Source organism: Cyprinus carpio, chromosome B19 (genome assembly GCF_018340385.1).
Source record: "Cyprinus carpio isolate SPL01 chromosome B19, ASM1834038v1, whole genome shotgun sequence".
Classification (NCBI taxonomy): domain Eukaryota; kingdom Metazoa; phylum Chordata; class Actinopteri; order Cypriniformes; family Cyprinidae; genus Cyprinus; species Cyprinus carpio.
In genome coordinates this window covers 24,793,749-24,812,908 of record NC_056615.1, presented here as the reverse complement: position 1 = coordinate 24,812,908, position 19,160 = coordinate 24,793,749, and the positions used below count along the sequence as shown (strand labels likewise).

At 33.9% G+C, this 19,160-nt stretch overlaps 1 protein-coding gene across 1 annotated transcript in view; it reads left to right on the top strand.

Moving 5' to 3' along the window:
• Positions 1–12,046, top strand: part of LOC109063162 (nectin-2-like) — a 147,697-nt gene extending 135,651 nt beyond the window's left edge. Inside the window, exons 7-10 of the mRNA XM_042745260.1 lie at positions 5,313–5,448; positions 5,651–5,708; positions 7,045–7,146; positions 10,607–12,046. Coding sequence (XP_042601194.1) covers positions 5,313–5,448; positions 5,651–5,708; positions 7,045–7,146; positions 10,607–10,810 — 500 coding nt within the window. The 3' untranslated portion in view covers positions 10,811–12,046. The remainder of the gene's footprint in view (positions 1–5,312; positions 5,449–5,650; positions 5,709–7,044; positions 7,147–10,606) is intronic.
• The last annotated feature ends 7,114 nt before the right edge of the window (positions 12,047–19,160 follow it).

Genomic DNA, 19,160 nt, shown 5'->3' with positions numbered 1-19,160 from the left:
TAGGGCTGGCAGATGGATCAAATATGGAGCGAATTGAACAAACGCTTTTTGCAGAATTTGCTGCTCCTCAGAAAAGACTGTTCCTTGACTTGCTGTCAGAGAGTAAGGGAAAGAAAATGTTTTAGACATGTAAGGGATTGGATTAGGTTTCCAAACAACTTAAGTAATTATTACCAAAGGATGTATGTCATTTCATGGACAGGTTCAAATGGAAATCTGAGTTTATTTTATTTTTATAAGTAACAAACTTAGTAAAGTAAAAAACTGTTTAGCCACTTAAACTACCTGTCAAAAGTTTGGGGTCGGTAAGATAAAAAAAAAAAGAAAAAAAGAAATTAATACAGCTAATAATTACATATGTTTTTTTAAATTGATGAATGGTTTTGGTAAATAAATTTATAATGTTACAAAATATTTATATTTGAAATAAATGCTGTTCTTTGGAACTTTTTATTCATCAAAGAATCCTGAAAAAATAAATATCACAGATCCCACAAAAATATTAAGCATTCAATTAGTATATAACAGTTTTAGTAAACTAAAACAAAACCTAAAACCATGAAACAATTTTTTTTACTTAATTAAAATAAACTTTAAATAAAATAAAATATAAAAGACAAAGCTATTTTATTTCAACGTTTCTCATTTTCATTTCAAACACTAAAACTGAAATAAAAATGAATAAACATATTTTTTTTAAAAATTGAGAAAACATGCAACAGAATTACTAAAACTTAAACATAAATAAATAAGTTTCAATTTGTTAGCATTAGTTGAAAACATGAATTAAAAATGAAGAAGAAAAAAGATTCTAAAGCATTTGTCAGTCTTAGTTTGTTCTAATTTCAGTATTTACACATTATTCAAAGTCTTGTCTGTTTATATCATACAGCCTGAGCTAACATGATCAGTTGTATTTTTAAGATTTATAAATACTGCCCCAATTGTGCTGTCCATTTTAAGTTATGCATTATAACTAATAGGACCTGATAATATTGTAAAGTGTTAGAATTTTTACTGTATTTTTGATCAAATAAATGCAGCCTTGGCGAACAGAGCTTTTTTAAAAAACATTTTGGATGGTAGCGCATTTTCTTATTTGTTTATATAAACCAGTTTGTAATAGTTAAGCAAATCCAGTCACAGACCACACAGCCAATCAAAACATTATCTATAAGAGCGGGAACCAATCACAGATGAGTATGCAAATGGTGTAAAGTGAAGGTAAGGCAAAGGCAGAAATCTAGCAGGTCACCAAAATAAGACCAAGGTTTAGCAAAATCTGTGTTTGTGTGTGTGTGTTTATACATGTAATCCTCTTTGTGGCATTAAGAAGCGGCCGCAGTGGACTGAGCAGGGCTGTTTTTCTGCATGTGGACAGATTTCAGACTGCACGTCTCAATTATCATGATCTTTATAAAGCTTTTAAGGGCAGCTCAGCTCAGCACAACCGCTCTATCTTTCTAAGTCTGGCGGCTAAGTATAGTGGTGGAATGCTGAAAGAATATGGGCGATAATGGGATGAATCAGAAGTCAAGCTGCTGCTGATAATTATTATTATTTCAACAATGAGTCTTTTGTCAGTCCCTCCAAAACGTCCACCCACCTCTTACACTTGTGTGTGTGTTTTAATTTCGTCCTACACACAAGCAGGGATCGCCGGCCTTGGGTGATATCGCTAGGAAAAGGCCCGTGTAGCAGAAACATAAAAGTGATGAAAGTTTTGACAGTTTAGTTGATTGTGTGTTCCAGCGATGCAGTGTAAAGTGGAGTTGTTGTTCGTTCTCGTGCTGTACGTCTCACTGCGTTCCTGGAAATCGACAGACTTTAAAAAAAAAAAAATGTCCAAGTCTGCCTGTCTTATTTCTTTTTGTCATTCCATTGTCTCACTTTATTCATCTTCCCCCTCGCTGACATTCCTTCTTGATAATGGATTCACAAGAAATTGTGGTTTATTGCTGGTCACGCTCTAGTTTGTTTTCCTCAGACTTCATTCTGATAAAATTGCAATATGGATGATGCACTGAGTGACTTTTAAGAAGTTCCTCTCAAACAGACGCGAGCGCATCAGCAGGAGCAGTGCTTTCAGCAGTAATTTGCTGGTGGCAGTCTATTTCTTTCTTAGTGTCTTCATTCTAATAAAATTGTAATAGGGATTATTCAGTCAAGGATTTCCGAAGCTCCTCCCCCGCCCTCACAGTTCACTTTAATTACAAGACGCTTTTTAGAGACAATGTAAATACAGCAGCTTACAAATACATCTATTTTTCTATCTCTTTCTGTCTTTAATTTGTCGTCTCTATCATTTTATTTGTTTCATTTATTTATTTATTAATTGAACAAGATTGCAATACAGATGATATACTCTGAAGTTCCTTCATCGTGTTCTGCATTTTATGGTTTGTTGAGAGACTCTACTCGGATAGGAAAAACATAAAATTGCAATATGGATGTAAACATTTCACAAATTGAAAGTTGTTTGTTTAGAGACTAGTGAAATGAAATAAACACAGCAGCATGAGCTAAACTCAAAATTAGTAGTTCTGACAGAAATTTGTTCCTTGCACTTTTTTTCTTGTTTGGTCTTTATTTGTTTTTGTCTTCCTAAAGTCTTCATTCTAATGAAATGTCAAGGGTTTTCATTTTCTCTTCCTGCCCTTGATGTTTCTCATTTAATTGTAAGTCGTTTGTCGTGAGATATTCAACAAACAAACAAGCCACAAGGCACAAACTACGACTGAAAATTTACCCAGGCCAAATAAATGCACTGCAAATGTAAGAACCAACCAACAGAGGAAACATGCGAGACGAATTAGGATCTAGTCTAAGACATGAGCAGACGACTTGAGGAACAGCGTGCAGCTGATTGCAATATATTTTCAGGATCGCACGATATACAACAGCTCTTTGTTTAGACACATTTGTTTAGATTTGTTTTCGGTTGCCTGATCTATGCAATAACCCCCACATATATATGCACACACACAGAGCAAAACCCTCTCGCTCACTAGAACACTGATAAGAAATGTTCTTGCTTAAAAACGTTCGCTGAAGGTCTCATGCTGTGTGGCTATCAGCTTTTATCAAATAAAGAGTTTTTTTGTATTTTTTCGTTTGTAAGTCTGATCTCTCTAGCTCGATCCTGCTGTTGAAATACTGGTGTTTTTAAGAGTGTCCAATATTGTTTTCGCCCCTCTTTCAAGTTCTCTGTGTGAGAGCTTTCATGTGTTACTGTGGCTCACTGCCCGGTTTCATCAAGAATCTGTTTTATATTAGAAATGTATGTGTGACCACATGTTGAAGTGTGTGCGTGCGATGAGCACATCTGTTTCTTTACAAGCACTGGAAACAGAGTTAATCTGATCCCTCTGAAATAAGCTGAAATTCACAGAAAGATGACCATTGTGACTTTGCAAATCAAACGTGCATTAGAAATGGCAGCCCTGGTGGACAGCAGCAGTACTGCACTGTCATTTCCACCCAAACACACTCAATCTTCCTGTCCTTTCTTATCATTCCCAATCGTCATAATTCATTTTAAGAGTGTTTTATTGGCATGACAGTGGACAAAGTTTCAATAAAAAGGTTTGGTGATGGCAGTCCCCCTCATCTATCTTTCTCCGTCTCACTCACCATTCTCTTTCTCTCCTTCTGTTTATCAGTCGCTCTGAGAGCAGTGGGACTTACTAATTTTAGCATACCCACCCCAGCAGCAAGTCTTAGCAAGCTTTGCCTGTGAATACCTCATCAAACTGAGCCGCACTACAAAGAACCTTATCACTCCAGCTTTTAATGTCTAACTGCAAAGGGAAAGATAAGGAGTGGTGGTGTATTAGTTCTCATAGGGACGCTAATGGTGGACATGACAATGGTGTTGGAACAGAAAATAAAACTGATAAAAATCTCTTTCCACACCCAATTTGGGCCACTTTCAAATGTGGTTTTAAACGAAGTGCAGCTGGTATCTGGCATGTGGTCATCTGAATTTTCAGAATTTTCCCAATTCAGATTTCAACTCATCAGTTGGAATTTTAATTGAAATGGCCACATTCTACAGGAAGTTGAATTGGAATGAAAGGAATGACAGTTCAACACAGGTAATGCATTCTTAGAAGTGAGGTGTTCTTCCACCCTTCCACAGAAGATTATCTATCTATCTGTCTGTCTGTCTGTCTCCTCAGAATTCAGATTTTATATTTTTACTGTATATAGTCAGACTTGGTCTAAAATCATGTTTGGCGTTCAGTGAACCTTTGGAAATGTCTGTGTATGAATCATGGGAGCACGTTTGCCACCATTGGTGAGCAATAAGAGCAAGAACTTTATTTATTTTAGAAATGTTCAAATCCGCTGCCTCTGCATGTCAAACAACATAAACCTATTACAGTAATCCTTCGTCATAGTCTCACAGCCTGTTTTATGTAGTTACCAGCTTTTTGGGAAACCAAATGCTCCAAAAGCGGATCGAACCATACTGAAATGATCCGTGTGATGCTGACCAGCATCTGTGTGACCCGCTCAACATCTTTATATGTGTAATCACTGTAAACAGTCGACTATGTCCAGGCACAGACAGAATATGCACATTTTATTTGTATTTTCTGTGCTGATTTTTATGGGAGAAAATCTGCATGTTTAAACTAGAGTCTTACTGGTGGCTGGAAGAATAATTTACTGTAATTAGCTAAATAAACACTGGGGGTGAGAACAGTTCTGTGAAGTTCTCTGTAAGGGTCTGATGATGTCTGAAATAAATATAACCAAATGAGCTCATCTATCTATCTATCTATGGATCATTTGTTAATTCTACAGCTTTTCTGTCCATCCATCCATCCATGTTTGTCTATTGTTGTATCGATCTATCATTATATCTTCCATCTGTCATTCTATTTATATCTGTCTATATCAATCTGTTGTTCTCAAGGCCAATGAATCTTTCACACAGGGTTTGTCATGCAAATTTTCATAGTTTGTCTTCTTGACAAACTTTGGTTTTGTAGTTAAAAAATGTAGAAACAGAAAATAAAACTGATAAAAATCTTTTTCCACACCCAATTTGGGCCTCTTTCAAATGTGGTTTTAAACGAAGTGGCGCTGGTATCTTGCATGTGGTCATCTGACCTACATCTACCAGTTTATTTTAAATTAATTCTTCATCATGCTTGCTATCACAATTCGAATTAAGATAGATAGATACTGTAGATTAAATAAAGAAACATTGGTGGTAAATACAACTTTTCACAAGTCGTGGTTTGTACTTTCAGAAAAAACAAAAAACAAATATGATTGTACGTGTCTCTTGCTTGTTTCAGATCAACCTTTACCAGCACCAACCAGCAACGCGGGGCCAGTTGTCGGGGGCATCATTGCCGCCATAATCATCTTGTGTTTGATCGGCGCTGGGGTGGCCATGTACCACAAACGCCGCCAGAGCATGGCAAACGGAGAGTGAGTGTGAATGCGCACCCACGAACACAATCACACATTCATGTCAAACATCCCTTTTCTGCTGTCTCTTTCTCTCCTGGCTAGAACAGCCAAGCTATTTTTGTGCCTTTCATTCTCAATGCATCTAAATTGGTGCGTTCACGGTATAGCATGCATGCGCAACACGGTTATAGCTAAACATCTCGTTGTCTCTCCTTTCCAGAGGCCCCCCCAAACACAAGCCGCCTCCGCCGATGAAGTCTGGCAGCTCGACAGAAATGGTGAGCGGACTTTTCTCCATCAGCCACCTCTCAGCGCTCTGACATTCTCTTTCAACTCCGCCGTATTGAGCTTTCTTCATTATACAATGTTGAGATTACTTACAATTCTCCAGGCTACACGCTGCAATTAAAACAGAGCTGGTGAAAGGACACATATGCATAAACCACCATAAAATGGATCTTTGAATTCAAACCTTTGAAGAACAAGCTTAGTTCTGGGATTGGGAGGAAATTCGTATTGCTCAGAATAGGATAATTGCATTTTTCTCTGGCTAATGATTATTTCCTGTTCACTCGGTTGGTACTGGACTGTATTTGAAACAAATTTGTATTGTGAAGTACAAGCAGAGCGAAGAGAATGAGAATTCCTAATGCTGCCCTCGGGCCACTGTCAAAAAAGAAAGGGTTAACATGGGGGTAATGTGTATTGACTGAAGCTTAATGTAGAATGTGTGGGTGGAGCTAAATGTGTGTGTGCATACATGTTTGTGTGTGTGTGTGCGCGCACAGGCAAATGAATGTGTTCATCATAGGCATCTTTCATCTCCGCTGCCCTAAAAATCTCTGATTAATTCAGCTGTCAGCACCCCTAAAATATGTGATTATGAGATCTCTCTTCATGTTTGCTGAAAATAGCAGCAGCAGTAAGATTATGATAAGCAGTAAGAGGTTATTTCACTATAAATACTGCCTTTGACAAGTTCAAAACTTTTTTAATCTTTTCCAAAGACTTGGGTTAAAAAGATTTTTTCTTTTTTACTACTACTTTTATTCAGCAAGGATGCATTAAATTAAGACATTTGTAATGTTTCCAATAATCATTCTTTTGAATGTTCCTTTTATCAAAAATCCTAAAAAAAAAAATCACTGTTTACACAAATATTAAGCTGCACAACTGTTTTCGTCACTGATAATAATAAGAAATCTTTCTTGAGCAGCAAATCAGCATATTAGAATGATTTCTGAAGGATCATGTGACACTAAAGAATTCAGCTTTGCATCACAGGAATAAATTATATTTTATAAAATATTAAAATAGAAAACAGTTATTTTAAAATATAATAATATTACTGTTTTTACTGTATTTTTTAATCAAATAAATGCAGCCTTGGTGAGCAGAAAAGACTCGCTGAAAGACTGACTTTCATCTGTGGAATACATAAGATATTTTAGAGTTTTTTTGTCCAGAAAATGAATGTCCGATGTTATTTTTTTTTCCCCATCAAAATACCTTCTTTTGTGCTCAGAAGAAGATTAAAAGTTTTTGGAATGATCCACAATCAACTCCTAAAGTGTGCATGCCGAACTCATCATCTCATGTGTTTGTTTCTCACAGCTGAATAAACCACAGGACAAGACCACAACCATCACCGAAACTCAGCCGCTCAGCAACTACGAGACAAACTATTACGAAACCAACTCTGCAGAGCCTGTTACTGTAAGATCCCTCTTGCCAAACTTTGATGTGCAATGCTGAGTAAACATTGCTTTGAAGAGCTGTGAATCCTGTTCCTGAATCCGGTTCCTTTTGAACATAATGAACTACCATTAATTCATGAACAGACCTAATGTTGGTTTATAGAAGACAATCGGCAGATTATTGCTCATTGAAGTGAAAGCATTTTTAAAAGTGCAAAAAGTTGTAGAATTTGAAATTTACTGTAATTTAAAACTATTTAAAAATATTTTGGAATGTAAAATTGCTATAAAATCAAAGCTACATGCCTAAGTAAGTTATGATCCAAATTTGAAGTTATCATTAAAAAATTAAGGTTCCTGTGAAATTTAAAGCGCTGTAACAGAAATAGTCACCGGGTGACATTCAAACTCCATTTAATTTTTTATTGATGCATTTTCTTGTCACAAATTTATAAATAATTTAGTTTTCGCAGTATGAATTTTGACTGTTTAAGCTTTTGAATGATGTCTAATTTAGGGTGATTACTAAAATATGTGATATGGAAAAACGGCATTTAATCGGGATGCTGACAGTTAATAGGTGAACTTACATTTTCAAAACATTTTGTGATATTTATACCAATGTACTTGTATCACAATGGGTACTAAAGACCCCCGTCTTGCAGCAGGATGTTTATATGCGTATGCCAATGGCAAAAGCTAGTGACTCATAGCGATGTGTGGCATGTGCTAACACTGCCAAAGGGTCTTTTATGTGGATTAATATGATGAGCTGGTTATTTCATCAACTGTGATAACCGTAAAGCCAATTACTACAGCGGGTCTGTGTATGAAGGCCAGACTGAGACATGTACCTTTGTGATCAAATCCCCAGGGGACTCAGTTTGGGCTTTAAACAAGTGCCTGCATTTATTGTTTTACGTGATTTAGCCTGCAGCGGCGGGCATTACTCAGCGTTTAAGAATTGGCTCTGTTTAATTTGAGATTTTAAATTGAGTTGGCCACACCCCAAAAGGAAGTTGAGCTGGAACGACAGGAAGGATTTAGTGATTTTATTTGATTTGATTTCGATAAAATTACACACAGGCACACAAAAGAGGAATAATTATGTGCTAGTGTGCATCATTCATGGTGACATTAATCATGATTATTGTTTCCCTGATATCAAATCAGATATATATTTATACAGACATACATTTAAATATATACAGACTTATTTTTCTATACTGTACTGGAAATAGTGTTTTTCTAAAAAGGTCCACACAATAAAAGTTCCATATTATTTATCATATGAATTATGCATAATTTAATGTTTTAATATTATTACATTTATTTATTTAATGAATTATTTATAGTTATTTATAAACAGTCTTATTTAATATTATTAAAATGTTTTATTGTTTTTATTTATAAATATTAAGTACAATATTACATTATAATATAACATATTATTTATAAGTATGAATGATAAAATTTATTTAAAATGTTTTTATTTGAAAAGTGTCATAATAATATTGTTTTTACATATAAATCTACAAACTTTTATGTGTACTTGTATTATTAAAAAATTACAAATTCCCACTCAAGAATGATGACGAAGATGATGAAGAATTTCACAGTAAATTATTCCACTCTGAATGGTGCACATCCCTGATAGCCCAGCTAAAGGAAATTTGCTGGAATAACTGTTATTAAATCTGTAAAATTGAAATTACCTTCTTTGTAAGACCATCACTAAGAAAAATAAAGCCCTTTCTTTGTCCAGACCTTTATAAAATGGTTAAATGACCGGGGCTGAACCTTGCATCACCTTATAACTGAGAAATAAAAAAGAACATTCTCCTCACATAATTAGAAACCAACTTTTGCTTCATCGCTCAGACAGCAATACACACACACACACACACACACACACACACACGAGATAACCATCACACTACATTAGCACTTTTAAATTAAATTTGGGCTCACTGTGAGTCAGGAGGTGAAGTGTTCTATCAAACCGTTTTATCTGCTGAATCTTCATTGGGTATCAATTAACTCTAATAAATAAGAATGTGCACTTCTGTTCTCCAGCTATTATACTGATGCTTAATGACCGATTAAGGAACTATTAAATTAGCATTAGTAGCACCTCAGTGATCGTAATGAATTGTGAATGTGTGTACGTGCAGCTTGTTACATGTGTCTGAACCGGACGTGTGTGTCGAGACCAAACAACATCACTGCTGTTATGATCAGGGGAGCTGTCTGAAATCATTTTACGAGGAATGCGATTCATTGGTTTTAATTTGTTCATTCATTATCCTTATTTTCTAAGGATTATGCATTTAAATAATTTCACATTCTACAGATTTGAACTAATGCAACATTATTTATTTATAAATATGAATCTTGTTTAATATTATATTTTAATATTATCAAACATATATATTTATAAGTCTTATATTATCACATTAATGTTATCATAATATTAAAATATATTTTGTTTTAATTAGTGCTGTCAAATGATTAATTGCATCCAAAATAAGTTTTTCTTTACACGATATGTGTGTTTATTGTGTATATTTACATGTATATATAAAAAAACACATCCATGTATACATTTAAGAAATATTTATATATATATATATATATATATGTATATATATATATATATATATATATATATATATATATATATATATATATATATATGTATGTGTGTGTGTGTGTGTACACATGAAAATATTTTCAAGATATATACTGTTTGTGTGTGTATTTATATATACATAATAAATATACACAGAACACACACATATTTTATGTAAACAAAAACGTTTATGTTGGATGTGATTAATTGTTTGACAACACTGGTTTTAATAAATATGAATAATGTATCATACTTTACACTTTACAGATTCCAACTAATGCAACATTATTTATTTATAAAAAACATTGTAAAATTATTTTTTAATTAATTCTTATTATTAAAATATATTACAAAATATATTTTTATCTCAGTATTACTAATATATAATTTTGTATATTTATTTATAAATATGAATTGTGTATAATACTCTAAAGATTTGAACTCATGCAAAATGTATTTATTTATTCATTTATTTATAATAATGTTATAATATATTCACTTATTATATATAATCGTGTAACGGATTAATTTTAAAAATGGTATTTTATTATAAATATGAATTATACATACTATCTATATCAATTTTTATTTAAATAATAATGTGTATATACAGTATAATGTTATATATCACTACTAATAATAATATATAACACATATTATGTGTTATAATAATGTTTCGTATTATATACACATTTATTTATTTAAATATTTTTTTATGAATAAAGAGATATAGAAATACATATGTGCACATATTTACTGGTAATGGAACATTTTTCTTAAAAACTACATTTACAGGTCTTTGAATTTAATTGATCTTAAATTATGCTTTGATTTGTGCGTGCTTCAGGATCTAGATGATGACAACACCGGCCCTCCGGCTAACGGCGGCACCCCCACTGTCTGGGACGGCTCGGGACAACCTCCCGAAAAGGACGACACGACCGACGAGACCCTTCCACCGTACGAGCCAGCTGACCAGAATGACGTCGAAGCTGTCTATACTAACGTAGCCCGTGAAGAAAGTTTCATGTCCAAGGCCATGTTGGTCTAAAGATGTAGGCTGTGCCTGCGATTTGCACTGCCACCGTCCTGTCCAGCCGCGGACGCCCGTTACAGCACAGCCGACTATAGTCCACGGCTCGGGCACAAACACATTCAAAATCACAGCCTGGTGACATTTCTTTTCCACGTGGCTAACTGACCTTTTAACCTATTCTCATGATTTTGTCAATGGTCCATAAAACATTTATACAATTTGGTCCAGATGGGATTTTGGACATTTGATGATGTATGACAAGAACTACTTAATCAAGCAATTGATTAGCAATTAATGGTGAAACAAAACCATGAGAATTGGTCATTATTCACTTTTGGGCTACCATGTTACATTTATTTGAATCGTGGTTATGTGAAAAAACATACAGAGCAGACACATTCAGAAAACGTTTAATTTTCATGAAAGGTCTAAATCTAAAAATTGCTTTCAGTATTTTAAAATACACTGCATATACTATCAAACGTTGCTTATGTTTTATGATCTGTATTTTTTATTTTGCAATCTCGGTGTAGTGCTCTTTTAAGCTTTAGCTTTCGTCGGTTTCGTGCATTAACTTCTGTGATGAGGGAAAAAGTCTTGTAGTATATGCAATGTATTTTACATACAGCAAAAATGTATTTTTATATTTTATATTTGATGTCATTTTGATCGATTATATCACCTAAAAACAGATGTATGTGTTATTTTCTTATTTTCGTTTCTTTGGTTGTTTGGCGTGTTCATTGTTTTTGAAAAGTACCAAATAAGTTCTGTAAATAATATAAGGAAATAATATATATAGTCAGTCTAACATGCGTTAAAAAAAATCTATAAAACAAAACAAAAAAGCGAAAATGCAAAGAAATCCAAAAATACTAGTGGGGTGCAAAATGAAAACGTGTACACTTTCTGAATCTTTCTTTTAACGGGTATTATTAAAGTCGTATGCTGATGTTTTACTTATTGATATGTGTGGATTTTGTTATTGTATAATCTGCATGGCATGACTGGTTGCTTTCCTAAAAGCTGTGGGCACCTGTTGCAATCTTTCCTCGCTCCCCTATTTTCTGGCTGTAAGAAGAACAATATGCATATAGAGACGTTGAAGGAAAGAGAGAATGGAAGAGTTTCATTTTCTGTCTTCTGATGCTAAACATTAATGTTAAAGACCTTGTGAAATCTCTTGTCGAGCACAGTTTTCTTCTGTATTGACATATTTCCTATTGAAACTTCATTTTAGAATGTCAAAAACATAAAAGATCCAAACCATTTTAAAATAGTAATTTGGCTTTAGTTACATCACATGAATTGTTACGTGCTGTTACTAGTCAAGGTTGATTATATTTTTTAATACTGATAATAATAATAAGAACCATTATTAATAATTGTGCATAATAACTGAGCAGCAAATCAGCATACTGGAATGATTTCTGGAGAATCATGTGACACTGAAGCCTGGGGTAATGAGGCTGAAAATTCAACTTTGCATCACAAGAATAAATTACATTTTAAAATATATTACTACCGAAAACAGTTATCTTAAATTGTAATAATATTTCACAATTTTACTCTTTTTACTGTATTTCTGATCAAATAAAATGCTGAGCATAAGAGACTTCTGTTAAACATATTTTAAAAAATCTTAATTAGTCCAAATTTTTGGCCGCTAATTTATATATTAGTTTCAAAGTCAACAAACATAAATTGAAGCCAGAAAAATCTGATTTTGATTCTATGTGGTAACAATATTCGAATGCACCATGTATCACTGATTTCTTCTTGGCCTTCAGTCTGTTTGGCCAAACGTTATCATTACTGCTCTTTGATTCCTATCATTTTTCTTGAAAAGAAGTGCCAGTTTTGATTTGCAAGAATTGTAGAAAGTTTACATCTCCTCCTTAAAGGAACAGTTCACTTAAAACTCATTTAAAAGCTGTATGATTGTTTCTTCTGTGGAACACAAAAGGAGATATTTTGAAGAATGATCATTCTTTATTATCCACAGACTGAACTTCCTGCCAGTTTTGGTCACTGTTTACTTTCACCGTATGGAAGAGGGCAACATTTTTAACATGTGCTTTTGTGTTCCACAGACAAAGAAAGTCACACGACTTTTGAAAGACGTAAGAGTGAGTTTATTTTTGGATGTGCTATTCCTTTAAGACAGATGAGAAACAGAAGTGGTTTATGAAATGGTCTTTTTTTTTCTTTTTTTCCACTGGTTCTTGGATGGCATGGCAACTAATTCCATCACTGTTCATGTCTTTCACTCTTGAATGTAATCTTTGCACATCCACTTAAAACTGTCGATAGATCTTTGTATCATAGTGTCTGAATACATTGTTGTAATTGTGCCAAAGAACTCATATCAAAACCGTAACGATGCAACGAACTAAAGACTCGCTAACAGGTTACAGAATTGATAAATGGAACAAACAGACAGCTTTTTTAATGGTCACCTGGAGCGGAAGCCTGCACATTCACAAAGCACATAAAATGCAGGAACTTTAGATGGGCGAATGGATGAATAGGTGTTCAGGCGCCATGACAAACACAGACCGATCGATGGATGGATGGTACAGTTCACCTAGATGAATTAACAAGCCCTCCTCATTCTTGATTAGCCATTGATCACATTCACCGCCTGATCTTCTGGCCTGTTGGACATTGCAGAAAATTACCGATTCTCTCAAAACGTTTATTCTCGACATGACAAGACAATCTTTCACCTGTCGTCTCGGTTTGGCAGAGTTGTGGTCTCATCACTGTTTCTGATAAAGGGAATGTACGTCTGCATGCTGCATGAGATTTGGGGTTCGCTTATGTTATTGTCACGCGCAAACGGGCCGTCTTCACGCAACCGTCATTCGCTAAAATGGTGCAGTATTAGACAATCACTGTATGTTATACACTCATCAATAAGGGTTTTTGTGGTTTAAATTGTGATTTCATTTTAAGTTTCTGTATTTTCAAATGGTTTTCAAATGGTTCTGTCAAACTGTATGCATATTATGTATAGTTTTAAATAATATTAAAGTTTTAATGCCATTTTGAATTTTTAAAGACAATCAAAGGAGTCTGGAACATTAAATGGATTTTTTTTTGTTTGTTTTTTTTTTTTTGGTTTTTTAGCCAAAAATGACATTTCTGTCATTTTCTACTCACCCTTGTGATGTTCAAACTTGCCATTTTTCTTCTGTAAAACACAAAAAGAAGATATTTTGAATGTTTCAGCTGCGGTCCAAAACAACAGAAGAAATCATTCATGCATGTTTAGTACAACATAAGGGTGAATAAATGAAGGCAGGATTTCCATTTTCCAATGAACGATCTCTTAAACAAAACAGAGGCCCTCTAAAATTAGTCTTTGGTTACCGAACAACTCTTGTCATTCATCAAATGTACTCTCCAGCAAAACAAACACACTTTTGTTTGCCATATGTCTATACTTCATTATCACAAATCATATCAGAGACAGTTTCAAAGTCATCTGCGACGTGTTCGCTTGCGCGCTGCCCTGTCATCGTCAAGCCAGATGTGCCTTTGTTACTTTGTTTTGAGCCATTTTACTGACAGATTTATTTTGCCTGAGACAAAAGGAAATCACTGACTGTATAGACCGCCCAATGGGGAGAATTGTGACTCTTTTTATTTCAAATGTTCATTTTTGCATCTAATTTCTTTACCGACTGGGATTATTTTATATTCATAAGCAAATTGTTCTATGTTTTATGGTTCATTGTGATGTCTAATAAACTATAAGCCAAATCTCATGTTGTAAGGCATCTTCTGTGTCATCTAGAGCTCTTTTTGTTCTGAGATCTCAGAGTGATATACTGCAGTTTGTGGGATATAACCAAATGCCAAAAAAGTGTTTGGCATCAGCTTATTGATATACCATCTGAGAGACCTTCACAAGATCTGGTTTCCCTCCTGAACTGTATAAATGTCAGACTGTGAAGTCAAACATCAGCCTGCTGTCTAAACTTTAAGAGCAGGTCTTTAGGTAAATACAAATTTCGATGCTCTCATTCTGTTAATATGTCCAGTAGATTGTGCGATATAAATCATACATAATGTAGACAAAACATTTTTTTAGTCACAAACAAACTAGAGTAAAAGCTTGGGATGTTCTCAGAACAGATATGTGACACTGAAAGACTTTTAAAGTATCTATTTAATTCACTCTTCACAAAGACCTGCCACCTTAGTTAGCCATGACACTCTCACGCATGTTTACATGCAGTAAGAAATACATTGCAAAGTAAAGATAACACTAAAACAGACAAGACAGCAGTTTGATTTTGGTATAAAACTAAATCTCAGCTTCCAAATTTTAAAATTTAAGAAATCCAAACAATAAATACCATTTTGTGTCTCTTCCATGTGTCGTGATGTAGCGCTTCAGTCCAAGCGGCACTTGAACTGATCTCCTCTTCATCTTTACTGCTATTTATAGCACAGAATAAACATGAATGAACATCAGAAGATATGTTGTTTCAACCACAAAAATACATCAGTACACACCATTTTTCAATTTTCAGTCCACTGCCATTAATCTATTAACACTCCTGTGTGGTTTGTTTTCAGACAAAATCGTGGATTCAGCATTCTGATTGGTCAGATTGCCTGTCAATCAAACTCCCTGCGAATAATGATTTGCTCTCAAAAGCTTTGATGCCTTTGAATGTACACTTTACGTATGTCAAATAAATGTTAACATAAATGACAGATGGTGGTAATACTTTTGCTGCTATAGAAGATATTTTCATGGCTGTGAGGTTGGAGGCAATAGTAATTCAAGTAATAAATACAAATTGCATGACTTTTGAATCTATAAAACAGTAATGAACATTATTTCATTGAGGTATTTTGCCTAAGGCTGCTCTTAATTCAGCTGGTCAATTTATATTTTATGTTGAAAAGAGTTTAACTCAGTAATTATATGGACCCATTTAGACTTTGGGTTTAAAGTCATTACCTGCAGCTAAAAGAATTTGTACCATGAAATGGATAAAAAGTATTCCAAAATATTAAGGCAAGAATATTACTTGGAGTTTTGTTGTTGTTTAAATGAACAAAGAAAAACTGGAGCTGAACTTCACAGCTAGTGATCACCATGCATTTCCATTGTATGGAAAACAACTTTGACATTTTGATAATAACTCCTTTTGTGTTTCACGGGGAAAAGGCATACACGTTTTGAGTGACATTTCCAGAGAGCCAATTTTCAGTTAAAAGCAAATGATCTGTACAAGGCGTGACTTCACTGGTCTAAACTAAGCAATTTCTGCATTCTTTTATACCAACACCAGATACAAATAGTACTGAAATATATTTATTTAAAATCCACTTATTCACTAGTTATAGGGGTGATCACAAAACTTAAAAAAAAAATCAATATAAAAATAAAAAATTATATAACTATAAAATGATAGAAGTGCTAAAATAAATATATTATAATTAAAAGAAATAAGGGGGTGATGACAAAATGTTTGAAAATATTATAAATAATTCTATGTATAAAAAATATATGACTATAAAACTATGCAAACACACACACATAGATATATTAGTGCTGTTAAATGATTAATAGCAATTAATCGCATACAAAATAAACGTCTTTGTTTACATAATATGTGCGTGCACTGTGTATATTTATTATGTATATATAAAAACACACTCATGCATGTATATATTCTTTTAAAATGTTACGTTTATATATTAATACATGTAAATATTTGCAAAATATAAACTATATATGTGTCTATATATATATACATAATACACACATTATGTAAATAAAAATTTATTTTTGATGTGTTTAATCGCAATTAATCGTTTGACAGCACTTTATACACACGTGTGTGTGTTTTATATATATATATATATATATATATATATATATATATATATATATATATATATATATATATATATATATATGCATTGTTTTATTTTAACAAATTTTTAACCTACAGTACAATAATCATGCAGCTTGTATCAAATATACATGTATTGATTTAATATCCCTTTTTCATATTAAAAGAATTGTGGCAAAACAATTAGAGGACTGTTTGCAAAACTTAAAAAAAATGTAATATATGAAATATGAAAATTATATATTATTAGTAACCATATTTGTAATTTGCAATCATTTTTGTAATTCTTTTTTTCAATTAATTTTATATAATGAAATGGTAGCCTAGTGTTTTGGCCCATTTGTAAGATAGCAAGAAGACTGTAGTTACAGTAGTGTGTGTGAGTTCTCAAGGAAATTTGCCTGGGTGTTTTCTATTCCAACTTTTGATCATCACAAGAAAGACCCAGGCCAGGTAGCTTGATGAAATTTAAAACCATTCACCACAGAGAATGCAATTACCTCAACGAGAACTAGTCCCCTGTTGTCTTTGATTAATATGCTAATTCCATTGCAAAGACATCAACTATTGCGTTCTGCCGTTTGGGTTATTTGTATGCCTCGCGACGCCCCGAAGAAGCAGGCGACTGTAAGCTGCTTGAGTCAGACACTGTTTGCCTGCCATTTGTTGCCCACCAAAAGGCTGCCTGATTCATTAGCAGCACGTACTCTGTGTTAATACCCATTAACTCTTCATAGCGTTCTCTGTAATTGAAACCCAACTGGCCTCAACACTTGCGCGCGACGACTTGACATCGCTTTCACGAGAACATAATGAATACACTGCTAATTTATCCTCTCAAGCGCTCGCATACAGCACCAGCGTCGTAACGAGGCAGGTCCAGCTCGGCTCGACTCTACGACGAAGCCTCCTTAAGCACCTGTCACCCCGCATTCGTTAGCCCTTTCCTTAATGAGTTGGATTTCAAGGCTCTCTGTCGCTGATGAGATACAAGCTGAGTGTGGCGACTGTTCCGTGTCAGAGCCTGTTTAGTCAGCTGTGGGCGTGCGGGGATGCGACTGGGGCCATGATTAAATGTTGATAGCAATGATGTGCAGTCAGCGATTAAAAGCGGGCCATTCGCTGACGGCTAATGCTCGGTTTAACCTCTGACTGCCGAGACTGCGAGCTGAAGAGGGAGGGAGTCAGAACGACGGGAATAATGCAAATACTATGTACTGTGTGAGAGGAAAAAGAAGGGGGGAAACATGAAGGCGCAGTGTCTGCGAGCCATTAGCCCTTCTGGCTGTTCTTCAATTGTGTTTACTCGGCCTCTGACCTCTGTTGTGTCTAAAGAGCTGACGCAGTGGCCGGGAAAGAAAGCGCGAATAAGGTGTGATACACTGGAGAGGAAGCGCGTGCAGAGAGAGAAATGGAAACGCAGAGGCTGCCTGGTGGAGGAAGAACGGAAGGAAAAAAGGAGACAGCGCCACCAGGTGGACATTATACTGCAAAGAGCTTCATAAAAGAGAGCAAAGCAATAGAACTAAAAAAAAATCGCAATGATTCTAGCTGTTTAACGACATTCATTATGAATATTTATATATTTGCATTAGGGATTTTTTTCCCTTTGAAATAGGCTAAGAGAAACAGCACTTTTTTATTAAGTAAGACCAAAATTATGACTGTTAACTCAAACTAAATGTAGAATGGCACTGAAAAAATAGTGTAGAAACAATTTACACTTAGAAATTGCTAATTGCTAACTATGCTACAAAGAAACTGTAACACATCGAATTAAACAAAGTATTTATTGTTTTGCTTATTGCTATATTGTGTTTTATGTGTTTGTTCGAATTAAAAGTATTTTCTTGTAAAACATACTCCACTAATCTGTTTTATGTGTTTTGTGTACAATTTATTTTATTTATATATATATATATATAGTATATATTTAGTATATATAATAAATATATATTTTTTTAAAGAGCAGACATGAAATATAAATGTTAGATGAAAAACTTTAAAATTAAATACATTTTGCCTTGGCAACTAAAAATTATCTTTTTGGGTATAAACATTAAAGCTGTAAGTAATAAAAGCTATAAAATCGAAGAAAACACAGCAAAATTACTCAAATTAAAACTTAAATATAAAAATAAAAGCTAATTGAAATGTTAATAAATACTATAATAGTAAATAAATCACCTTCATGATTATTTTAGCGGCATGTCAAAATCTGATATTTAAATAATCATACAGTATTTCTGAGATAATGGCACTTGTTAAATTAAATATGCAATGATAATATTGACCAAAACATTGCATATTTGTAATAAATAGTAGTCAGTATGGAAGTAGGGTGAGCATGTGCCAGGAAAGTTAGTGATTTCTAAGTTGCCTACAATGTCTGGGTTGTAACTTTGTTTTCCTGTTGACGTTTATACATTCCTCATACATTATAAGTACACATATTTGCATTGCTTTGACCGTTTTCTGTAGGT